Here is a 24,813-nt window from a genome sequence, read left to right on the forward strand (position 1 = left end):
CAATTTCTCGACACCACCACCACCACCACCACCACCACCTAGCCATCATTCACTCGCTGGCACACTGCCTCTCTTTCTCTTGTCGTTCTGAACAGCCTCCTCCTTTTCCACATCGATCATCACAAACAAAAAAACGCGCGATTTTTTTCTGTGCTGTTGCCCTCATCCTTCCCCCCCCCTCCCCTCCCCTCCCCTCATCCCTCATACTCTCTCGCATATCCGTCTTTTTTACTCCGAGTGCTGGGTGGGTGTTTTGGTGACTGCCTGTCTCGCCTTGTGTAAGGCGCTGCATCCCCTATTCAGCATCACCATCAGCTCCCCTCACCGCCTCCCACAAAAAAAAAAACAACAACGTTTTATTGTACACACATCAGCACTGTTGTGTTTTTTTGGTTTCTTCTATTTGAAAAAAAAAAGAACATTTTTTCTCTCTCATTTCCACTGTGCCTTTTTCACCTTTTTTTTTTTTGCGAGGACCGATCGTACGCCACCGCTCTCCTGTCATCTACACACAGCCTTGGATGTGTGTGTGTGTGTGTGTGTGTGTTTGTCTTTTCTTGGCCTTGATAGACGCGTGGAGGACAAAATATATATATATATATACCCCACCCACCGTCTCTCTTCTTCTTCCGTGTCCCTCTCCACAGAGAGGCAAGTTGTAAAGCACATCAATCTACACGTCTATTCCGTGTGCTTACGTTGAACACAGACGTATAGCTTGGTGCTGTGCGGGGAGGGGTGGCTGTGTGGTCAGCCTGCAGTTTGGCTTGATTACAATCTATCTCTGTCCCTCACAAAATACAACTCACACACATATATATAATTATATACATACATATACACATGTATATAAGTTGCTGCTGCTCTACGTGTTACTCTGTTTTTTTTCTGCCTTCCGTCTTTGTGCTCTCCGTCTACACATATCGTCGTCATCTTCCTACACGTCTTTCTCTCCCTTTTTTCTAGTCGGTGAGTGAGTGAATGATAGTGGCAGTGGTGTCGTCGTTGCGAATGTGTTTTCTCTCTGTATCCCCTCGCCCCCCTCCCTCCCTCCCTCCCCCCTCCTCTCCTCCTCCTCCTCCTCCTCTTTTTCGTCGTTAATTTGCTTCGTTATTTCGGGTTTACTGGACTGTTGAAGCATTGCTGTTTCGCGTTTTGTTAATAAGCAGAGAGAGAAAGTTGTCTTCTCCCTCCCTTCCCATCCCCATCCACCCCCTCTCTCCACCCCCCCCTCTCTCTCTCCCTCTTTCTCGTTTTCTTTCCTGCTTTTTTTTTTGTGTGTGTGCCTCACTGTGTGTCTGTGTGTATGTATGTGGGTGGGAGATATATATAACCCCCTCCCCCTCCTCCCACCCACCCTCCACACATACGCACACTATCCGACATGGACAAGTACTCCACGAAAGTGAGCTGCTTGTCGCCGTTGTCAAGGGGCATTGCGGCTGACCCCGCAGCGGCGACGTTTAGAAGCGAGTACACCGCTGTGGGCATCCACTGTGAAGCGATTCACACCAGCGACACCCCCCATGATCAGGCAGACACGAGCGCAGCACACGTGGCGATGATGGTGGCAACAGCCACTGCAGCTGACTCGTTGGCACCAGTGCAATCACACGCTCTCCCCGCTCCGGCAGAGACCGTACAAGCTGCATCAGAAAATACGAATTTGTCCCCAGGGAGCAGCAATAAACAAGGCTGCGAACCTGCTGCTCCGGTTTCAGAGTGTGGTGGCTCGGCGACTGCCTCTTCTGCGGCGCCGCTCATTTTACATTCTGATAAATTGACTACGCCTGCTACCATTGTGCCCCTGACCTCGCCAGAGCCGGCTGTGGCCTTGGCGCTTAGCGATGTTACGCTGCCCAATAGGTCAAGCGCGGCGGCCAAGGTTGACATATCACCAGTGATGGCGACAATGCCGGAGAGACCGCCAGGGCTGTCAATGGACGGCGCGGCTGTGTCGACTCTGTCCCCTCTCTGTCGTAACTCCGTCGCCCACAACCACGGTGCCCATCAGCAGCCGAGTGTGCACCCCACTCTGGCGACGTCTACCGGCGGAGGCAACAACTGCAACGGCGACAGCGCTGCTGCGGGGATGCCGTTGAAGTCACCGTTCTCTACGCTCCTCTCAGCGTGTAGCCTGGGGCCAAATACACCGCCGCTGCTGAGCAGTCAAACATCGTGCTCAGCCATGTCCATCGGAGAGGCACATCCAGCTCCAGCAGGCTACTCGGAGTCGCCGCCACAAGACGTCCCTGCAGACGTCGTCGCACGGCTGAATCCGTTGCTGCTCTGCATGGCGCAGGTGTTGTGTAACTGTCCGCTAGCGGAGGCCATGTGTCCCGCGCTCGTGGTGGGGAACTCTAAGGAGCACATCCTCGCAGCCGAGACGACAAGCGCGACCCCAGCGAGCTCCTCGCGGAGCGACCAAATGGATGCCCTTGCGACACGCACCACAACGGGAACTGAAAACCCCGTGTCACAAAAGAAGACCCTCTCTTTTTCAGTGAGATCGGCGCCCAACTACGTGGCATCGTCGAACTTGCCCCATCACGCAGACCCTCTTCATTCGTTGGTTGACAACGCCACCGCCGTTGACTGTCAAAACGACGAGCCGACTGAGGGCACCCGTGGCATCCAGCAGCACCACCACTCTGTTGCCGCAGGAGTGGAAGGGGATACAAGCAACGCCACTGTCGAAGGCGCAGGCGGCCCGAAGGCGAGCTGGACGGACACATCTAACATGCCGGTGTCGGTATCCAAGACATCGAGGCGCGGCATATCGACGTCATGGCGCAATGAAGCCAACGCCACCGCAACGGTGGGGAAAAACCCCGCCGCTGCAACGACAGCAGAAAATCCCTGCCCTCCTCTCAACTCATCCCCAGCAGATCAGTGCACCAACGATGATTTGAAGCCGTCTCCGCCGGGCACCTGGCCGATCGTGTACGCCAACGACGCCGCCGTGAGCATGATGGGATGCCACACACTGGAGGAGGTGATGGCGCCTGCATTTGACGACATGTTCTGTTGCTTCGTGCGCGCCCCTCCTGTGCGTTCCTCCGGCGGAAGTATCGCTAACAATAATCCACTTGCCTCGCTGCTGGCCATCACGACTTCATCCACATCGCAGTTAACCTGTTGCGGGGTCAGCGAGGTGACGAGCAACGGCGAGGGTGACGATCGGGAGCCCCAAACGCAGCAGCAGTCCTCCAACACGGCAGCGCAGCCGGAGTGGCGAAAGCTGCAAACGTTAGACGAGCTATTGGCTGTTCCCCAGAGCTACGTCATCCTCTACTGCAAGCACACCTCTGCGTACTACGCGGCTTTTGTGGCATCACGCCAGTCCATTAAGTCGCAGCGAACGATCTTGAATGACGAGAAAGCGCGCTGGGCCCTCCCCGCCAAGGCGACATCAAAAATGCCTCCGGCCACCGCCGCCGCGACCTCGGCCACAAACGCGGGCACGTCGCTGGAGAAATCCCATTTGGCGACGTTAAATCAGCCGCCGCGTTCCGCTTCTCACCAATGTCAACCCCACTCACCAGTCCCAAAGAAAGTGTCACCCGCCATCGCGGATGCCCCACTGTCGAGGCTGACGGACAGCGAGGAGGCCATCGCAGTGGACAAGTCTGAGCGACGAACCTCGATGACAACAGTGGCGACGAACAGCCCTTCTGACCTCGGATCCGACCTAAGCGGTGCAGCGTCACCGTTGATGATGCAGCAGCAGCAGCAGCAGCAGAAAGGTCAAACCCGGTACCTTGAAATTTACATCCTTCAGCGGCTACAGAGCAGCATCCCGGCTGCTGGTGCCGCAAGGCCGGCGGCAACACGCACGGTGGCTCTGGAACTGCCGCCGACATTGACACTGTCCGCTGGCAGCGCTTTCGAAGCACGCCAGCCGCGCCCTCGGACGAAGTCCTCCCCCGATTGGCGGTTCGCAGCTCACCTCACTCCGCCCTTTGAGGAGGCGCCGCGCTTCCGCAGCCCACAGTCATCGCAGCCGACAGGGCAGCGCCTGCCACGCTTGCCCATATCTCCCTCTGCCACCACCACAGCTATAGGAACTGCAATGAGTGGTGCCTATCCGCTTGATGCTGAAGCGCCACGCATGCCATGTGTGCCTTACGTGGACCGCAGCCATCCTATTTCCCTACTTCCCTCGGAGCAGAACCGGCGCCGGTGTCAGAACAGCAGGGCGGAGACGTCGGAGGACCTCGCAAGTAACAGCTCCCAACGCCCTCGCTGCGTGAGTCACTTCCCCAACCGGTCTGCGTCACGCACGAGTGGGTGTCGTAAGATGCCATCGGCTAATAGCGAGGGCACCACCTCGGCGCTTCGAAATACGTCGCTCCACACAAACCAAAACAATCTCCTAGAGCTGAGCTACCCACCCCTCCAAGTGAATCTGGCACAGCCGACCAGCGCCACATCAGACTGTCTGTACGGCGCCAGCGCGCCAGCATCAGCACCACCAGCGGTGGCAGCAGTGTGTGAGCTACCCCTCCCGTCATCTTATAAACCCGGGGAGAAGCCGCGGAATAACAGAACGACTCGGTCGATGAAGACGGCACTGCATGCCCACCAACCGAAGACAAATTCTCGAAACCAAGGGAGCTGCCAAGCCCAGCAACAGTTTCCAACTGGCCTCGCTGAGGATGAAGACGGAGCAACAGCAGCAGCAGATGGTGTTAGTGATGATGTGGTCATGCAGCTCAAGGGTGGCGCCGTGACAAAGCCGTGGACTGGAATACCTCCGCTCCTCCAGCCCGCTTCAGAGGCAGCCTTTCCCAAATGCCGTCCTCGTTCCGCACAGCCGTCGGCAACAAATATAGCGATCACCCTTCTCAGTGGTACACGATCGCGGATGTTCTCACCTCTCGATCAACCGGTGGGCCACACGTGCCAGGATAAGAACAAGGGCTGCTCCCAGCACCACCCCGTCGCATTCGCAGGAGGCCCTCCGCCCTCAGCGCGGGGTCGTGGGGACTCGCAGAAGTTGACACACTCGTCTGTGAGCCCACTGAACTCGTACCCCTCCATCACCCATCACTCCACCCACAGCGGTAGACGTTTAAGCCTCGTGGGCAGCGACACTCCCTCAGTCTTTGGTGAGCGTCGTTTATCTCAGAGTGTCTTCCCCGGTGCCACGATAGCGGCCCTGCAGCAGCAGCAGCATCAGCTGTCGGATTGGGTGATCTCTACGGAGACCAGTGTTGCGCAGCCACTCGGCAATATGTCGAGCACGTCGCGGCAGCGTGGCAATGAGGTTGATCAAATTGAGATACGCAAGCTGGCAGACCGTGTGCGCTCCCAGCGCGGCATCGTGGCGGTTCTGACGTCACGACGCTTACCGCAAACCATTATATTCAATTCGATCGCCTTTATGATGATCCTTCAGCACGTTCTGCGGTTCCAGCACGGCAACGGTGTCGCACAGGTGGCGTGTATCCTGAACGTGCGCTCTAAAACACAGCTGGTCATCGACATGATCCCTGTGGAGGTACTCATGAGGACCAGTGGCCGCACTACACGCACCGAAACTGTAAAAGAGAGCCGCAGCACCTACAGCGTCAGTCCAGTCAGTCACAGTCTGAGCACGAGTTGGAGGACAAACAACTTGAATGCCGAGAGTGGCAACGGTAGTGGCACGATAACCGAAACTGTTGCGAAGGGCAACAAGCCAGCTTCAACGCTCTACGCCCAAAGCTATGGACAGCACGCCACGCCGGTCCTGATGAGCTCACCGTCTTTATCGGCACATGCCACTCCTTCCCAGCAGAAGGCGCTGCGGTTGGCGATTGTAGAGCTTCTGGGAGCGAAGCTGGAGGAACTCGACGTCCTATACAGCAAAGAGGAATCACGGCAGGCCCTCCCCCACTCCGCTTGGGAACTCGACGGCAATGCTGACGGCCTCCCATCGAGTCCCAGCGGCACCGGCAGTGGCTCGTTTGCCGACCCCGATAACAACGAGGTTCTGCCGACCGCGACGGGGCCTACCAAAGCCGCGTCCTCGGTTGGCGGCGGCGCCGACGACAACGAAACGACGTCGGCGCCGCATGGTCTGCGAAGACATGACTTGGCTAGAGTGCCTGCGCCAATCCGGGCCAAGGGCGACGGCGAGGAAATCCAGACGGAGATGCCTTTGTGTGCTTCGCAGTCCTCTTTTATCCCCTGCGTCTCACCGCGCCAGCCACACGACGACGACATGCGACACCTCCATTCCAAGGCCTACTATTCTCACCTAAACCAGCAGCTGGCACACAAGCGGCACTCATACCCCACACACCCGACTGCCAACGCGCAACAAAGAGCACTTGCCTCGTGTGCGGTGTCAAGGGGCGGCGATCACGAGAACAAAAGCCGTCGCAGCGCGAGCTGCGATCTGGGCACCTGCAGCGGCTCTGTTAAACAATTGAAGGGCAGGGGGTGTGCTTGGGGACAAGGTGCTGCTGCTCTCTCAGCGAGAAGGTCATCGTGTAAAGCATTCCCCGTGGCACAGGCGACGATGGTGACGGATGCAGCGACAAGAGCAGTGTCGTCAAGCGCAAGCGGATCTATGCGACGCGAAGGATCGAATCCGCGTGGGCGGGTGGAAGCGCGGCTCGCCGCAGACAGTCGCCAAGTGCGATCTTTATATCCCTCTCGCTCCAGCAGCGTGGTGGTGACAACGATCAGCGACACAACGGGTGTAGCACCAGGCGACGCCAAGAAGAGACGCTCCACAACAAAGACCTCATCGACAATCCACACGCCAGACCCAAGGATTGCAGATGCGTGGATGCTCGAAACGGGGCAGCAGCAACAAATCGATGAAGGGGGCGACGAGGAGCTGTGGCGACGACGCGTGCATATCAATAAATCAGAAAATATCGGGGTAATCGAGGCTGCCGCCAAGCGCCGGCCCAAGTCGCTGAGGAGTTACTACAGCGGCAGCGAAAACCAGTGCCAGGAGCCCCGGCACCGCCATCGCAGCAATGTACCGAGGTCCCACTACCTTTCCCCAGAGATGGAGGAGACCCTGTCTATGTGTGACGGTGCCGCTCGCATCCGCGCCGACACGTACGAGGCGCGAGTCCGAATCCCTTTCACAACCCCGGACCGACTGGAACTCTTGAGTCAACTGGGCAATGTGCAGCTCTCCAAGCATCGCGGGATCTCCGTCCTCGGTGTCAACCTAGTGAACCTGGCGACCGACGAGGCCGCCGCCAAGGCAGCGGAGCCGTTGCCGCAGATCATCCCTCTGCGATATGATCTTGTGGCGAACTCATACCTGCGGCATGCGCACAGCAAGCAGGTCACCTCCGAACCCTTGATGTCGCCCACAACTACGTCAAAATCCTCGTCGGACAAAGCAGCTGCATGCGCCAGCGCCGACAAAGCCGAAAGTAAGGAGAAGTCAACGACGGTGATTGCCGAGCCGGGAAACACAAAAGTGGAGACAGAGGCGGCGGCAGCAACAGCAGCAGCAGCGAACGCACCGATCACACACACTTTCTCGAAACCCCCGCCACCGGCAGCTGGTGCGGCGAGCTCGGCGATCTCACAGCTACATCCGCCCTCTCTCGTGACTCCATCCACCACTACCTTTGCTGCAACGACGTTCTCGGAATCCATAAACGGCAGCGGGCCAACGGACATCGGCTCGAGAAATGACACACCAGATGGCGCGCGCTACCCCACCAGGGCTAACAGCAGCTCGATGGCCGCGGTGCCCTGCAGCGCCGCGCCCGCTACGAGAGCGGACCCTGACAAGATGATGACCCCTCTCGGTGCATCCTTGCGCAAGGAACGCTTGACAGTCAGTGCTGGCACGGCAGAGATGGAGACCGCGCAGCTGCAAGTTGGGAATACACTCGACTTCTCTACAGCGCACGCCAGCGAAGATGACTTGCTGGCGAGTGACCTAAGCGTGGCCAGCAAGGAAGAGCTTCCTAATGTCGAAGACGTTGCTGACAGACGGCGTGTCAGCTGGCCGACCACATCAGGGGAAGCGAGCGCGTCACAACGTCACGCGGGTGCCTCTGAGCTGCTGATGGATCCCTCGCAAACAAGTGGAACCCGTCGCAGCGGATACAGAGGGCTGTCAATGCTCTCGATGGCGGCTGCGGACAACGACGACAACAACGACGACGACGACGGCGAACCACAACTCTCCGATAAGACGGCGGCGGCACTTGAGGCAGAAGCAGTGAAAAGCAAGGTGGATTGCATGAGACGACCGTCCTTCAGCGTTGAGAATCGTGCAGGGAAGCCAAGCGAAGGTGACTCACTCCGGGCGGTTGCGGCGGCGGCGGCGGCGGCGGCGGCAGCGTCCACCAGCAGCCTCAATCTCAGTGGCGCAAGTCTACAAAGGAAGGCGACCGGTTTGCAGCTGCCCACGGTGCTGCTGAACGACACTACCGTGACATCAGAAGGAAAGCACCGAGGCGCAGCTGGCGCGAAAAAGGGGGAGAAGGAGCGGCCCACTCTACACAGGCGCACGAGCTCGCCGCTTGCGTCGGTGCAGAATGCACGCCAGCCTCCACTGAGCACCGAAGCGGTCACGCCTGAAGCCGAGGTGAGCAAAGCGGTGAATACGGCGGCGACCGTTTCTACAGGTGTCGCGCACTTCCTCCCCCAGCAGCAGCAGCAGCAGCAGCAGAAGCCGCAGCCACAGAGCAACCTTGCTCCAGGTTCCGATCACTATGTCGTCGAGCGGTCTGCGCAGTCTGCGCAGACTGCGACGCCTCGGACGCCAGCGACTACTTCTCAAGAGCTGCGACAGACACCCTTCCATGTGGAACTCTCGTCAGGGGAAAGCTGGGCCGTGACATCGCAGTCGGCACTAATGAGCCCGAGCAGCAATGTTCTCAGTGCCTCGTGCACCATCGGGGAGTCGGGTGCGTCCACCACCGCAAAAGGGTGGACGGAGAGGGCCGCCCACAACAGTCTGAGCGGCACCCGATCCGCGCAACAAGGGCTGTTCTCACCGTACCCGGGGTGCCTCCCGCACCCCATCAAATCCGATACGACGCCCCTGGGGGGAGGGAGCGTCAACCAAACGGAACTGCACAAAACACACAACAGCGCAGAGCAGGGATTTGTCAGCGTCTGCACACAGAGGTCTGGAAAGACTGAGATTGTTGGCTACATGCTGTCCACTAGTGCCGTTGCCGCCCTCAGCAGCCTCAGTACCGCACTAGAAAAGGAGGGAGACGAGCGCCACGATGGCAGTATGAAAGCAGGAAACAGGGAGGACAGTGAAGGGGCGAAGAGGTCCGGCGCCTCACCGGCGACTGTGAGCGTCGCAGCGTTGCCGGTACCCATCGTAGCCGAGGCTGGCGACGCCAAGGCCTCCCCACAAAAGCCCTCGGAGTTGTCAGCGCTCTCAAGGCAAGCACCAAAGTCGGTGGTGGCCACGGGTATCTCCATGCACACCACCCTCCTCAGCATCTCATCGAACCCGGCCATCAGTACAGCCGCTGCAAAGGGTGATATGGTGACGCCGTTGATGGGGGAAAAGTCGAGGAAGGTGTCGAATGATCCGGTGGAGCAGAAACACGGCTGCCGCTCGGGCAGCCCAACCACGCCAGCGGCTGCGAGGAGCGCGGCTGGAGCTGGGGAGGACTTGAACGGCTCCAGCAGCGGCTTCTGTAGCCCCAGCCGGCGCGACGAGTCTAACGACTCGTTTGCCGATGGCTTCGCAGACATCTTCGGCCTAGTCACTCGACCACAACAACTGACGACGCTGCGACGGTGCGCCAAGATGCACGGACGAGGTGCTTGCGATCACGGTCCCGTCTCGTCTGGCTCCGCTCCAAGCACGCTGACAGAAGCCCTGCAGGAGTTCACGCCGAGCTTTTCTACCGTAAATGACGGTGCCGTTGTCGCCGTGCGACCGATTCCTCTATCGACTGCCTCAGTCTCCTCACCCAGCCAGAGCCGCGCGGACAAGGGTTTGAGCAACAGCGAGAACGGCAATGTGGTGCGCATCGCTGGTCTCAGCAGCACGACCCCCTCCTCCCTCCAGAATGAAGACACCCTTTATCAAAGTATTGCCTCGCGCTTTGCGGCTGAGGAAACCACTGAACAAGAGGAGCGCGGCAATCTGCACGTGCTCGTCTACACGACCCGTGTGTATCCTGAGGTTGAAGAACTACTCGGCATCTATGGGCATTGCGCAACCTTTGTCACAAACACGACGAGGATGCTGCGGTACGCCCGCTCAGGTCTTCAGTTCTTCGACGCTGTGATTGTTGAGTGGGTGGACTCTCTCATTAGCGCAGAAGTGTATGAGATGTTTGCCAAGCACGCCATCGAGGAGACTGTCGTAGTCTTCTTCATCTCGACAAAGCCTGGCGTGAGCACACCGACGGTGAAGGGCGAGGACATCATGACGGACGCGACCGTGGTCATGCGTGCCAATGACCTGCTAGACGGGCTCCTCTCGCGGAGCGTTCTGGAGGAGGTGCAGCAGCTGATCCGTCGCCGCCGACTCCTGCGCTCGATGCTCAGCATGCGTAAAGAACATGCATACCAGATTGTGGGCAACATCGGCAGCGGTGCCTTTGGAGATGTCTTCGAGGTGATGATGTACGTGTCGCGGGGTAGGCTGGCGATGAAGCGCATCTTCCTTAATAACATGAAGCTGCGGCAGCTAGAAATAATAAACCGCGAAGTCAGCATCATGCGGTCGCTGGACCACCCCAACATCGTGTCATTCTCGCACACCAGACTGGAAGACAAGGCCTACGCCATATTCATGGAGCTGTGCGACGGGACGCTCGCGGATCATCTGGAGCCGTCCCTGACAAGTCGTAGAGCAATGGAAGAGCAGCAACACCACCACCACAGCGGCGCTGGCACGCTGGCCGGAGGCGCAGATGACGCCATGAGCATCACCAGTGCCTCACGTCGCAGCAACTCCGCCAGCGGCAACGGATCCGACAGTGAGGAGGACTTCACCGGGGCACCGAGAACGGCAACGCACACGAGTGGTGAAGCCGTAAAGCCTAGCCCAAGCATATGTCGGCCGGCGGCAACGAAGCTTACACGTCCGCAGGATGCCGTCATGATTGTGCATGACATCGCCAGTGCGCTGAGCTACCTGCACAGCCGCGGTATCGTCCATCGTGACATCAAGCCTGCAAACGTGCTCTTCGCGAATGGCATGGCAAAACTCGGAGACTTTGGGTGTGCAGTGAGAGTTAGCGAGTCAAGGAAGCTGCACAACATGAAAGGAACAGTGGGCTACATGGCGCCGGAGATGGTGCTCGGCGAGACGTACACAGAGTCCTGTGATTTGTGGTCCTTCGGGTGCCTCATCGCGAAAATCATGGGCATCACACTGGGACACCTGAACGGACTCCACATGCCGGCGCTCATCGAGCTGTACCAGTCCATCCCACAGACTGGATCACTGCCGCTCACCCTCACCAACGAAACGAGATCACGCTTTGGAAATCACTACACGGAGGCGGCGACGCATCGCGTGCTGAAGGCGCTCAAGTTTGCAATGCAGATGGACACGACCGCGCGACAGAAAGTTACTTCGCCGCATTTGACCAGCTCCGTTAACGGCAGTAGCACCGCGGAGGGAAACGTAGGCCAAAACGACAGCCGGCAGGCCTTCTTCTTCGACGATGGTGCCCTACACAACACCTGCACGCCAGTCACGTTCACCGACCAGGAGTTGCTGTGCAACACGGAGCTAGAGGACACCGTCGACCCTCGTCACCCCGTACTGTGCATGACCACGAGTGATATGGATGTATTGGGTGAATTCACTGTGCAGCTGCCCGCCTCGCTTGTGGATCTCTTTAATCGGCTGCTTCACCGCGATCCAACAAAACGCATGACGGCAGCAGAAGTACTGGATCACCAAGTCTCGTGGGATGTTGAGTGGATGGCATGCATGATGAAGGAAATTCACGAGGCTTCGTCCCTCCTTGCGCAAAGCGCCGCATATACACAAGGCATGACACCAGAAGTGAGCGAACCCCTTAGGGGGGGAGTGCGGCCGGGTAGAGGGCGGGTGCCTCAAGGTGAAGAGGGAGCCGCTACACCACATCCAGTGAAAGCGGGCAATCTCGCGCTTCTCCCCATCCACACCGATTCCGCTGAAGCAGCGCAAGTGGATAATGCCAGCGGGGGTAGGGGCACGAACATCCCACCAAACCGTAACAGCTACATGTTTAACCTATCGCTCAGCAGCGACAGTGACGCCGAGGCAGCTGACAACTGAGCGCTCGTAGAAGAAGCGATCCGCTCAAAAAAAAAACAAAAACTCCATACACGGTGCCTTTCGTGAACGTGGAGACAAACCCAATTAACAGAAGAAGAAGATTCTTCTCCACTGTGTGTGTGTGTGTATGAATGTGTGTATATATATATATGTATAGCGTTGCCCTTGTCACCCCGACATTACCTCTATCGCCCCCTCGCCTCCCCTCCCTCTAGTGAGATTACACATGCATCTCCCTCTCCCTATTTTCCGTTGTTGTTCTGTTTTTTTTTTGCCTTTGGTGTTTTGCTGTTTGTCGTGGTTTGTATTTTTGACGCTCGCTCGGGGGAGGGGAGGGGGGTCCATATATGTAAATATGCCTCGACTTTTTTTTCAAATACGCGAGACCTCTGTCCAATACGGTGTCGTGTGTGTGTGTGGGTGGGTGGGTGTGTACCTGTGGAGGGATAGAGAGACCATCCTCACCTACCCACGCACATCATCAGCATCCCTCCGTCCCTTCATCCCCTTGAAAACAACGTCTTTTTTTTGTGTGTGTAGGGGAAAGCCTGTCATCGTTTTGATCGAATTTTGCTTTTGTTACTTTGTGCTCATATCCCTCTCTTTCTGTTTCTGTCTTGGTCTCTGAGCGGGTGGGTGGGTGGGTGGGGCGTGCGTGTACGTGCGTGCGTGCGCGCGCACAAAATCACGCTGGTTCACCCCCTACTCTCCGCCCCCACTCCTCCTCCTCTCGACCAACACAAGAAAAAAAAATAGAAATGACGGTGTTAAAATATACAATCCCCCTCCCTCCCCCCTCCCAGCACATGCCTCCACTCTACTTTTTGTTGTTGTTTGTTACGCAGTCTTTCTCTAGTCTGGGGGAACGCCAAGTATACAAGCAGGGAAGCTGTTGCTTAACAAGTCTCTGGTCTCCCATGGCCCTCAGGCTTCTCTCTTCCAGATACCTCCACACGAACATCAAATCGCGTGTAAATGTGTATATATATATATACATATACATACATACCTGCTCATCCCTGAATATGTGCGTGTGTGTTTGGGGGGGGGGGGGTTAAGCCGATGGGATGTGTTAGCTGAGGTGAGTACTCAACATCCGTTTTGGGGTCTGCCCTTTTCGTTTCTCCCCACTGTTTTCAAGCCGTCGTGTTTTCTGCCCCCCCCCCTCCCCTCCCTTCCCCCTCCCCCGGCCGCCGCTCTCTGGCCCTTCTCTTTATTTCCTGTAGCCGCCCATATGGGCCTCCGCAGTAGATCTTATCCGACTCCCTAGACCCAAATTATGGCACACACACACACACACACACTCGTGCGCACATTTGTGTGATTCCTCGCTGCCCAAAGCCCACCCGCGACAAGTGTCCCTCAGAATATATATTCTCTCTGTGGATTTTTAAAAGTGGTGCGCCTGGCGGGGTGAGAGATGTGTGTGTGAAGGAGTTTTTGTTTTTTTTTGTGTGTTGATGTACTTTTTTTTTATTTCCCTTCCTTTTTTGTGGTGTGTGGTCTTCCTACTCCCCCCCCCATACAGTGTTTGTTTGTGCTTCTCCTCCTCCTCCTCCTCCTCCTCCCTCCCTCTATTTGGCTCTCTGTATGTTATTATTATTATTATACACATATATTATATTATATTAATATTATATTACACACACTGTGTATTGGGCTGTGCCAGCGCATCACACCTCCATTGGGGGAGGGGAGGGGCAAAGAAAACATCATCATCAACCGTCGTCGTCGTCGTTGATGGATAAATTTAGGGGACTCGCTACCCTCCCTCCCTCCCTCCCTCCCCCCCCTGCGTGTAGGTGTGTTGGTGTGCATGTGTGGCGGATGTGGTACACAAACTGGTGGACTCTCGCACGCCACGATGAGTCCGTTGTTCAGCTGAACACCTTTGCGTCACTTTTCCCTTCCACGCCCACAAATCATGGACGGTGCGACATTGTTCGAGTGCGGCACCAGCGACAGCCCTTCTTCAACTGAACCTCTCAACATGCATACTCTCTATTATTATTATTCCCACCTCACTTCTCGAATCCCTCACCCCCCCCCACACACACGCACCTTACCCTCTTCTACTCTTCATCCCAGTCCAGGGTGTACTGCTCTTGTTGTTGTGTGTGTGTGTGTGTGTGTGTCTATACAAGAATTCCTTTGCTCACTCGCTCTGCCTCTCTCTCTGTGTGTGCACACCCTCCTGTCTGAGCGTGGTGATCTACACATCTTCTATAATTACTCACCTCTTTAATTCACTAAATCCACGCGTGCATCGGCGCCTTCAACACCGTCCATCTCCTTCCCCGTCTCCCTCCCACCCCTCCCCCCCCCATTTGCGTGAAGAGACTCATCCGCACATAATACATAATCACTCGCTATGTCAGACTGCTGGTACATGCCTGAGGAGGTGGTGGATCGCAGGGATGAGAACCGCCTGTCACCGAACGTGCCCAGCAGCTACGAGGCGCTTGGCGAGATAGGGATCTTCTACCGTCACTTTGACGCCAATGAAGTGAGTGACGATGTGGAGGGCTTTGTCAAGCCACTTCTCAGCAAGCTCAACTACCATAGCTACGACGTCGTCCATCTCAGTCCTTCCATCCTCGGCGAAGAAAAATTTGAGACTCTGGCGCAGCAACACTTCCTCGAGCATATTCACGAGGACGACGAAGTAAGATTGGTTCTCGAGGGCCAGGGGTACTTCGACGTACGCGATGCCAACGACAAGTGGATTCGGCTGCTTTCGAGGCCGGGGGACTGCATCGTCCTGCCGGCTGGCATGTACCACCGCTTCACGACGGATCAGAACCAGTACATCAAGACGCTGCGCATCTTCAAGGAAGCCCCACGGTGGATCGCGGTGAACCGCGGCCCGGAGGCGGAGGAGAAGCCAGCACGCAAGGAGTACGTCGCACGCCTGCGCGCCCCTGGCGAGACCGCTGTTGGTGCTGCAGACGGCCGCACAATCTTCTTCCTACGCTACCCACTGCAGCTGGACGCCGAGCTCACGGCCATCACGGCGCGCCTGCTGGAGCAGCACAGCAAGGTGCCGTTCGCCCTCATGATCTTCCTGGCCGGATCCACCGAACCAACAACTGGAAACTCCTGGTGCCCGGACTGCATCCCAGCAAAGGCAGAAGTCGCAAAGCGATTCTCAGAACTGCAAGACAAATACGGTGAGGCACACGCCTTTTTCCTGCAGCTGCCAGTGGAGCGCGCCAGCTACCTCGGCAACCCGGAGTTCCCCTACCGCAAGCATCCAGCCCTGCAGCTGGCTAGTGTGCCAACGCTGCTCGTATTGACACCGGTCAAGGACGCCAAGAAGGAGGCCAACATGGAGTGGTATAACCTGCTTGAGGTCAAGCTGCGCACTCACGACGCGGGCAGTGCGGATGTGCTGAACCTCGAATAGCTCTGAAGTGAAAAATGTTGTGCGCGCGAAGGGGCTATGGGCGAAAAAAAGAAGCAGAAAATGTAGAGTGGGAGTGGAGGGTGGGGGGAGGGTGGGAGGCGGACTGGTGTGTGGTTGTGTTGTAGGTTCCACAAGGGCGCACTGGCACACACACACACACACCTGTGAAGGCACTAATGCGTGTGAAAGAGGGGACCGGGCGAGTGTGTCGCATGTCGCTTTTTGCGTGTGGCCTAGTCCTCTCCATTAGGTGCAGTACGCCTGCGTTTCTTTCTCGAAGGATCGAACTTTCTCGAGCTACATATCTGTGTGTGTATATATATATATATATATGTGTGTATGTATACATATATATATATATATGCCCACGATTCGCCTCTGCTCTCCAGTCAAGCGCGTTATCTCTGATGGCAAGTAGACACTTCTGCATGTAGTTTTCGAAAGCCTAGTAGACCCCCCACACACACACACACACACACAGTCGCAAAGCCCTGCACTGCCTCTGGACCTCCCCCCCTTGGCCCATTGCTGAACCACTTCCACTGGCAACATGGTGAAGGTACCTGTGGCGTTAGTAAGTCCGCTCCGCCCATCGCCACTGAATCCGGCAGTCCGGTTCTGAATGCTGTGGTGGCGTCGGTGTGATCTACACTGCCGAGCACGTCTACGCTGTCGGTGTGATGTGCAAAGTGTTCAGGCGACCGGAACGCGTTACACTCAGCCCTCGGCCACTTACAGGTGGGAAAGGGGGGGAAGGAAGGACCTATGCCTTCCCCAATGGATTTACCAGGTGGGGGCTGGCATAACGGGGGCGGATGTGAGGCAATCGGCGCAGCGTGGGACAGGCAGAGTGGGAAAGAGAAGCCGTGCTTAGGTAACTGAGCCGGAGTTGCTGTAATGTGCCCCCCACAACCTCCCTGCGCCATGCGATGAGGCCGGCGGACAGGCAGAGCCACATGAATTCTGAGGCCATGTTCTCTCCATGACAAAAAAGGGTAACGTAGCGGGGAAGGGGGTGGGAGGGGGGAACAAAAATCGCAACAAAAAAGAGATCTGAAAGACTTCACAGAGTTTGAAGGAATGTTTCAAACACCCCGTCCTCGTCTCCGTCACCCCCCCCTATCCCCCTTTTGGGGGTCTTGTGGAGGCCCGGTGCCGTCCCAGTTGTGTGTTTGACTCCATAAGAAGTTCTTCCCTATCAAAATCACCTCATTATATATTTATATATATTTATATATTTACAATGTGCTTCTCTATCCCACATCCCTCTGTGGATGGAAAGGTGAGGCGGCGGCGGGGGAGGGAGGCGTTACCCCTCTTTATCTACGATCTGTTTGTCTGTCTGATGTTTTTTCTGCTTATTTTTTGTGTGTCCTGTGGAGTTTTTTAAGGATGAGAGCGAAAAGAGCGTCCTGAAGTCATTCGTCTGTGCATGTGTGATTGAGTGTGGCAGGTGGGAGTGTCAAGCCCTTCGTTTCACTCGTGTTTAGCGCTCACCCAACTGACCTGGACGTCTCTTTTTTTTTCTGCCCTCTAGGGAGGGGGAGCTACGTCTCCGCTGGTGTATATGTAGGATCTTACTAGTCTTCTCGCCCCCCCCTTTTTATCGCCCTCCCCATCACCACCATCACCAAGGCACCTATTCTCTTCTGTTGTATTCTTCGCCCCACTTCACACACGCACATGCACGGATACACATATTTACACAGCCCTCCCCCCCCCCCCGCATGCATACCTGCCGACCAACTCTTCTCACCTTTATTTATTTATTTTTGTCTGCGTGTGTGTGTGTGTGCGTATGCCTGCACTCATGATGGCTCTCTGATGCTCACTTGTCTAAGCCCATGAACGGTGCCCCCCCCCCTCTTTCCACCTCACATGGATCTGTGCAGTACCGGGATTCAATGCTGATGAAATCCAGAAGACACCATTGTGACGGGCTGTGAAGAGAACGAAGCGAGATGGAGAGAGACTTGTGTGCTCTAACCCCGTCTCCCCCCCTCCCTCCCTCCTTTACCAACAACAATGCATTGGACCCTCATGGAATTCTCCCTGTGACCCAGTGCACAGGGCTTCAAGCATGAATGGCCTTCCTGATCGAACTCCGACAGCATCACACCCTGTTGACGCATATGTACATCATGTTGTCACGCCTCCCCCTCAACTCTCTCGCGCACGCTATTCCCGTCTATCATTGATGCATGCACGTCCATCAGTCTGGCTTTGTGTGTGTGTGTGTGTGTCTATACAAGAATTCCTTTGCTCACTCGCTCTGCCTCTCTCTCTGTGTGTGCACACCCTCCTGTGTGAGCGTGGTGATCTGCACATCTTCTATAATTACTCACCTCTTTAATTCACTGAATCCACGCGTGCATCGGCGCCTTCAACACCGTCCATCTCCTTCCCCATCTCCCTCCCCCCCCTCCCCCCCCCATTTGCGTGAAGAGACTCATCCGCACATAATACATCATCACTCGCTATGTCAGACTGCTGGTACATGCCTGAGGAGGTGGTGGATCGCAGGGATGAGAACCGTCTGTCACCGAACGTGCCCAGCAGCTACGAGGCGCTTGGCGAGATAGGGATCTTCTACCGTCACTTTGACGCCAATGAAGTGAGTGACGATGTGGAGGGCTTTATCAAGCCACTTCTCAGCAAGCTCAACTACCATAGCTACGACGTCGTGCAACGCAGTCCTTCCATCCTCGGCGAAGAAAAATTTGAGACTCTGGCGCAGCAACACTTCCTCGAGCATATTCACGAGGACGACGAAGTAAGGTTGGTTCTCGAGGGCCAGGGGTACTTCGACGTACGCGATGCCAACGACAAGTGGATTCGGCTGCTTTCGAGGCCGGGGGACTGCATCGTCCTGCCGGCTGGCATGTACCACCGCTTCACGACGGATCAGAACCAGTACATCAAGACGCTGCGCATCTTCAAGGAAGCCCCACGGTGGATCGCGGTGAACCGCGGCCCGGAGGCGGAGGAGAGGCCAGCACGCAAGGAGTACGTCGCACGCCTGCGCGCCCCTGGCGAGACCGCTGTTGGTGCTGCAGACGGCCGCACAATCTTCTTCCTACGCTACCCACTGCAGCTGGACGCCGAGCTCACGGCCATCACGGCGCGCCTGCTGGAGCAGCACAGCAAGGTGCCGTTCGCCCTCATGATCTTCCTGGCCGGATCCACCGAACCAACAACTGGAAACTCCTGGTGCCCGGACTGCATCCCAGCAAAGGCAGAAGTCGCAAAGCGATTCTCAGAACTGCAAGACAAATACGGTGAGGCACACGCCTTTTTCCTGCAGCTGCCAGTGGAGCGCGCCAGCTACCTCGGCAACCCGGAGTTCCCCTACCGCAAGCATCCAGCCCTGCAGCTGGCTAGTGTGCCAACGCTGCTCGTATTGACACCGGTCAAGGACGCCAAGAAGGAGGCCAACATGGAGTGGTATAACCTGCTTGAGGTCAAGCTGCGCACTCACGACGCGGGCAGTGCGGATGTGCTGAACCTCGAATAGCTCTGAAGTGAAAAATGTTGTGCGCGCGAAGGGGCTGTGGGCGAAAAAAAGAAGCAGAAAATGTAGAGTGGGAGTGGAGGGTGGTGGTGGAGGGTGGGGGCGGACTGGTGTGTGGTTGTGTTGTAGGTTCCACAAGGGCGCACTGGCACACACACACACACCTGTGAAGGCACTAATGCGTGTGAAAGAGGGGACCGGGCGAGTGTGTCGCATGTCGCTCTTTGCGTGTGGCCTAGTCCTCTCCATTAGGTGCAGTACGCCTGCGTTTCTTTCTCGAAGGATCGAACTCTCTTGAGCTACATCTCTGTGTGTGTATATATATATATATGTGTGTGTATGTATACATATGTATATATATGCCCACGATTCGCCTCTGCTCTCCAGTCAAGCGCGTTATCTCTGATGGCAAGTAGACACTTCTGCATGTAGTTTTCGAAAGCCTAGTAGACCCCCCCACACACACACACACACACACAAACACACACAGTCGCAAAACCCTGCACTGCCTCTGGACCTCCCTCCCCCCCTTGGCCCATTGCTGAACCACTTCCACTGGCAACATGGTGAAGGTACCTGTGGCGTTAGTAAGTCCGCTCCGCCCATCGCCACTGAATCCGGCAGTCCGGTTCTGAATGCTGTGGTGGCGTCGGTGTGATCTACACTGCCGAGCACGTCTACGCTGTCGGTGTGATGTGCAAAGTGTTCAGGCGACCGGAACGCGTTACACTCAGCCCTCGGCCACTTACAGGTGGGAAAGGGGGGGAAGGAAGGACCTATGCCTTCCCCAATGGATTTACCAGGTGTGGGCTGGCATAACGGGGGCGGATGTGAGGCAATCGGCGCAGCGTGGGACAGGCAGAGTGGGAAAGAGAAGCCGTGCTTAGGTAACTGAGCCGGAGTTGCTGTAATGTGCCCCCCACAACCTCCCTGCGCCATGCGATGAGGCCGGCGGACAGGCAGAGCCACATGAATTCTGAGGCCATGTTCTCTCCATGACAAAAAAGGGTAACGTAGCGGGGAAGGGGGTGGGAGGGGGGAACAAAAATCGCAACAAAAAAGAGATCTGAAAGACTTCACAGAGTTTGAAGGAATGTTTCAAACACCCCGTCCTCGTCTCCGTCACCCCCCCCTATCCCCCTTTTGGGGGTCTTGTGGAGGCCCGGTGCCGTCCCAGTTGTGTGTTTGACTCCATAAGAAGTTCTTCCCTATCAAAATCACCTCATTATATATTTATATATATTTATATATTTACAATGTGCTTCTCTATCCCACATCCCTCTGTGGATGGAAAGGTGAGGCGGCGGCGGGGGAGGGGAGGCGTTACCCCTCTTTATCTACGATCTGTTTGTCTGTCTGATGTTTTTTCTGCTTATTTTTTGTGTGTCCTGTGGAGTTTTTTAAGGATGAGAGCGAAAAGAGCGTCCTGAAGTCATTCGTCTGTGCATGTGTGATTGAGTGTGGCAGGTGGGAGTGTCAAGCCCTTCGTTTCACTCGTGTTTAGCGCTCACCCAACTGACCTGGACGTCTCTCTCTTTTTTTTTCTGCCCCTCTAGGGAGGGGGAGCTACGTCTCCGCTGGTGTATATGTAGGATCTTACTAGTCTTCTCGCCCCCCCCTTTTTATCGCCCTCCCCATCACCACCATCACCAAGGCACCTATTCTCTTCTGTTGTATTCTTCGCCCCACTTCACACACGCACATGCACGGATACACATATTTACACAGCCCTCCCCCCCCCCCCACCCCCCGCATGCATACCTGCCGACCAACTCTTCTCACCTTTATTTATTTATTTTTGTCTGCGTGTGTGTGTGTGTGCGTATGCCTGCACTCATGATGGCTCTCTGATGCTCACTTGTCTAAGTCCATGAACGGTGCCCCCACCTCTTTCCACACCACATGGATCTGTGCAGTACCGGGCTTCAATGCTGATGAAATCCAGAAGACACCATTGTGACGGGCTGTGAAGAGAACGAAGCGAGATGGAGAGAGACTTGTGTGCTCTAACCCCGTCTCCCCCCTCCCTCCCTCCTTTACCAACAACAATGCATTGGACCCTCATGGAATTCTCCCTGTGACCCAGTCCACAGGGCTTCATGCATGAATGGCCTTCCTGATCGAACTCCGACAGCATCACACCCTGTTGACGCATATGTACATCATGTTGTCACGCCTCCCCCTCAACTCTCTCGCGCACGCTATTCCCGTCTATCATTGATGCATGCACGTCCATCAGTCTGGCTTTGTGTGTGTGTGTGTGTGTCTATACAAGAATTCCTTTGCTCACTCGCTCTGCCTCTCTCTCTGTGTGTGCACACCCTCCTGTCTGAGCGTGGTGATCTGCACATCTTCTATAATTACTCACCTCTTTAATTCACTGAATCCACGCGTGCATCGGCGCCTTCAACACCGTCCATCTCCTTCCCCGTCTCCCTCCCACCCCCCCCCCCCCCCCCCATTTGCGTCAAGAGACTCATCCGCACATAATACATCATCACTCGCTATGTCAGACTGCTGGTACATGCCTGAGGAGGTGGTGGATCGCAGGGATGAGAACCGTCTGTCACCGAACGTGCCCAGCAGCTACGAGGCGCTTGGCGAGATAGGGATCTTCTACCGTCACTTTGACCCCAATGAAGTGAGTGACGATGTGGAGGGCTTTATCAAGCCACTTCTCAGCAAGCTCAACTACCATAGCTACGACGTCGTCCAACGCAGTCCTTCCATCCTCGGCGAAGAAAAATTTGAGACTCTGGCGCAGCAACACTTCCTCGAGCATATTCACGAGGACGACGAAGTAAGGTTGGTTCTCGAGGGCCAGGGGTACTTCGACGTACGCGATGCCAACGACAAGTGGATTCGGCTGCTTTCGAGGCCGGGGGACTGCATCGTCCTGCCGGCCGGCATGTACCACCGCTTCACGACGGATCACAGTCAGTACATCAAGACGCTGCGCATCTTCAAGGAAGCCCCACGGTGGATCGCGGTGAACCGCGGCCCGGAGGCGGAGGAGAGGCCAGCACGCAAGGAGTACGTCGCACGCCTGCGCGCCCCTGGCGAGACCGCTGTTGGTGCTGCAGACGGCCGCACAATCTTCTTCCTACGCTACCCACTGCAGCTGGACGCCGAGCTCACGGCCATCACGGCGCGCCTGCTGGAGCAGCACAGCAAGGTGCCGTTCGCCCTCATGATCTTCCTGGCCGGATCCACCGACCCAACAACTGGAAACTCCTGGTGCCCAGACTGCATCCCAGCAAAGGCAGAAGTCGCAAAGCGATTCTCAGAACTGCAAGACAAATACGGTGAGGCACACGCCTTTTTCCTGCAGCTGCCAGTGGAGCGCGCCAGCTACCTCGGCAACCCGGAGTTCCCCTACCGCAAGCATCCAGCCCTGCAGCTGGCTAGTGTGCCAACGCTGCTCGTATTGACACCGGTCAAGGACGCCAAGAAGGAGGCCAACATGGAGTGGTATAACCTGCTTGAGGTCAAGCTGCGCACTCACGACGCGGGCAGTGCGGATGTGCTGAACCTCGAATAGCTCTGAAGTGAAAAATGTTGTGCGCGCGAAGGGGCTATGGGCGAAAAAAAGAAGCAGAAAATGTAGAGTGGGAGTGGAGGGTGGGGGGGAGGGTGGGAGGGGGACTGGTGTGTGGTTGTGTTGTAGGTTCCACAAGGGCGCACTGGCACACACACACACACACCTGTGAAGGCACTAATGCGTGTGAAAGAGGGGACCGGGCGAGTGTGTCGCATGTCGCTTTTTGCGTGTGGCCTAGTCCTCTCCATTAGGTGCAGTACGCCTGCGTTTCTTTCTCGAAGGATCGAACTTTCTCGAGCTACATATCTGTGTGTGTGTATATATATATATATATATGTGTATGTATACATATATATATATATATATGCCCACGATTCGCCTCTGCTCTCCAGTCAAGCGCGTTATCTCTGATGGCAAGTAGACACTTCTGCATGTAGTTTTCGAAAGCCTAGTAGACCCCCCCACACACACACACACACACAGTCGCAAAGCCCTGCACTGCCTCTGGACCTCCCCCCCCCCCCCCCCCCCTTGGCCCATTGCTGAACCACTTCCACTGGCAACATGGTGAAGGTACCTGTGGCGTTAGTAAGTCCGCTCCGCCCATCGCCACTGAATCCGGCAGTCCGGTTCTGAATGCTGTGGTGGCGTCGGTGTGATCTACACTGCCGAGCACGTCTACGCTGTCGGTGTGATGTGCAAAGTGTTCAGGCGACCGGAACGCGTTACACTCAGCCCTCGGCCACTTACAGGTGGGAAAGGGGGGGAAGGAAGGACCTATGCCTTCCCCAATGGATTTACCAGGTGGGGGCTGGCATAACGGGGGCGGATGTGAGGCAATCGGCGCAGCGTGGGACAGGCAGAGTGGGAAAGAGAAGCCGTGCTTAGGTAACTGAGCCGGAGTTGCTGTAATGTGCCCCCCACAACCTCCCTGCGCCATGCGATGAGGCCGGCGGACAGGCAGAGCCACATGAATTCTGAGGCCATGTTCTCTCCATGACAAAAAAGGGCAACGTAGCGGGGAAGGGGGTGGGAGGGGGGAACAAAAATCGCAACAAAAAAGAGATCTGAAAGACTTCACAGAGTTTGAAGGAATGTTTCAAACACCCCGTCCTCGTCTCCGTCACCCCCCCCTATCCCCCTTTTGGGGGTCTTGTGGAGGCCCGGTGCCGTCCCAGTTGTGTGTTTGACTCCATAAGAAGTTCTTCCCTATCAAAATCACCTCATATATTTATATATATTTATATATTTACAATGTGCTTCTCTATCCCACATCCCTCTGTGGATGGAAAGGTGAGGCGGCGGCGGGGGAGGGGAGGCGTTACCCCTCTTTATCTACGATCTGTTTGTCTGTCTGATGTTTTTTCTGCTTATTTTTTGTGTGTCCTGTGGAGTTTTTTAAGAATTAGAGCGAAAAGAGCGTCCTGAAGTCATTCGTCTGTGCATGTGTGATTGAGTGTGGCAGGTGGGAGTGTCAAGCCCTTCGTTTCACTCGTGTTTAGCGCTCACCCAACTGACCTGGACGTCTCTCTCTTTTTTTTCTGCCCTCTAGGGAGGGGGAGCTACGTCTCCGCTGGTGTATATGTAGGATCTTACTAGTCTTCTCGCCCCCCCCCCTTTTTATCGCCCTCCCCATCACCACCATCACCAAGGCACCTATTCTCTTCTGTTGTATTCTTCGCCCCACTTCACACACGCACATGCACGGATACACATATTTACACAGCCCTCCCCCCCCCCACCCCCCGCATGCATACCTGCCGACCAACTCTTCTCACCTTTATTTTTGTCTGCGTGTGTGTGTGTGTGCGTATGCCTGCACTCATGATGGCTCTCTGATGCTCACTTGTCTAAGTCCATGAACGGTGCCCCCACCTCTTTCCACACCACATGGATCTGTGCAGTACCGGGCTTCAATGCTGATGAAATCCAGAAGACACCATTGTGACGGGCTGTGAAGAGAACGAAGCGAGATGGAGAGAGACTTGTGTGCTCTAACCCCGTCTCCCCCCTCCCTCCCTCCTTTACCAACAACAATGCATTGGACCCTCATGGAATTCTCCCTGTGACCCAGTGCACAGGGCTTCAAGCATGAATGGCCTTCCTGATCGAACTCCGACAGCATCACA

The 24,813-nt window shown here is 56.1% G+C and overlaps 3 protein-coding genes across 3 annotated transcripts; all 3 read left to right on the plus strand.

The window, feature by feature from the left end:
- Positions 1–1,903: 1,903 nt before the first annotated feature.
- Positions 1,904–12,226, plus strand: JKF63_05964 (uncharacterized protein; the record flags this gene model as incomplete). The annotated part of the gene is made up of 1 exon (XM_067901917.1): positions 1,904–12,226. One exon carries the CDS (start codon positions 1,904–1,906, stop codon positions 12,224–12,226), a length of 10,323 nt encoding a protein of 3,440 aa, XP_067757623.1.
- A 2,371-nt stretch (positions 12,227–14,597) lies between these two features.
- JKF63_05965 (uncharacterized protein) lies at positions 14,598–15,632 on the plus strand (the record flags this gene model as incomplete). The annotated part of the gene is made up of 1 exon (XM_067901918.1): positions 14,598–15,632. One exon carries the CDS (start codon positions 14,598–14,600, stop codon positions 15,630–15,632), a length of 1,035 nt encoding a protein of 344 aa, XP_067757624.1.
- A 212-nt stretch (positions 15,633–15,844) lies between these two features.
- JKF63_05966 (uncharacterized protein) lies at positions 15,845–22,684 on the plus strand (the record flags this gene model as incomplete). The annotated part of the gene is made up of 2 exons (XM_067901919.1): positions 15,845–16,046; positions 21,606–22,684. The coding sequence occupies 2 exons, from the start codon at positions 15,845–15,847 to the stop codon at positions 22,682–22,684; spliced, it is 1,281 nt and encodes a 426-aa protein (XP_067757625.1).
- Positions 22,685–24,813: the final 2,129 nt, after the last annotated feature.

Source organism: Porcisia hertigi, chromosome 20 (genome assembly GCF_017918235.1).
Source record: "Porcisia hertigi strain C119 chromosome 20, whole genome shotgun sequence".
NCBI lineage: Eukaryota > Euglenozoa > Kinetoplastea > Trypanosomatida > Trypanosomatidae > Porcisia > Porcisia hertigi.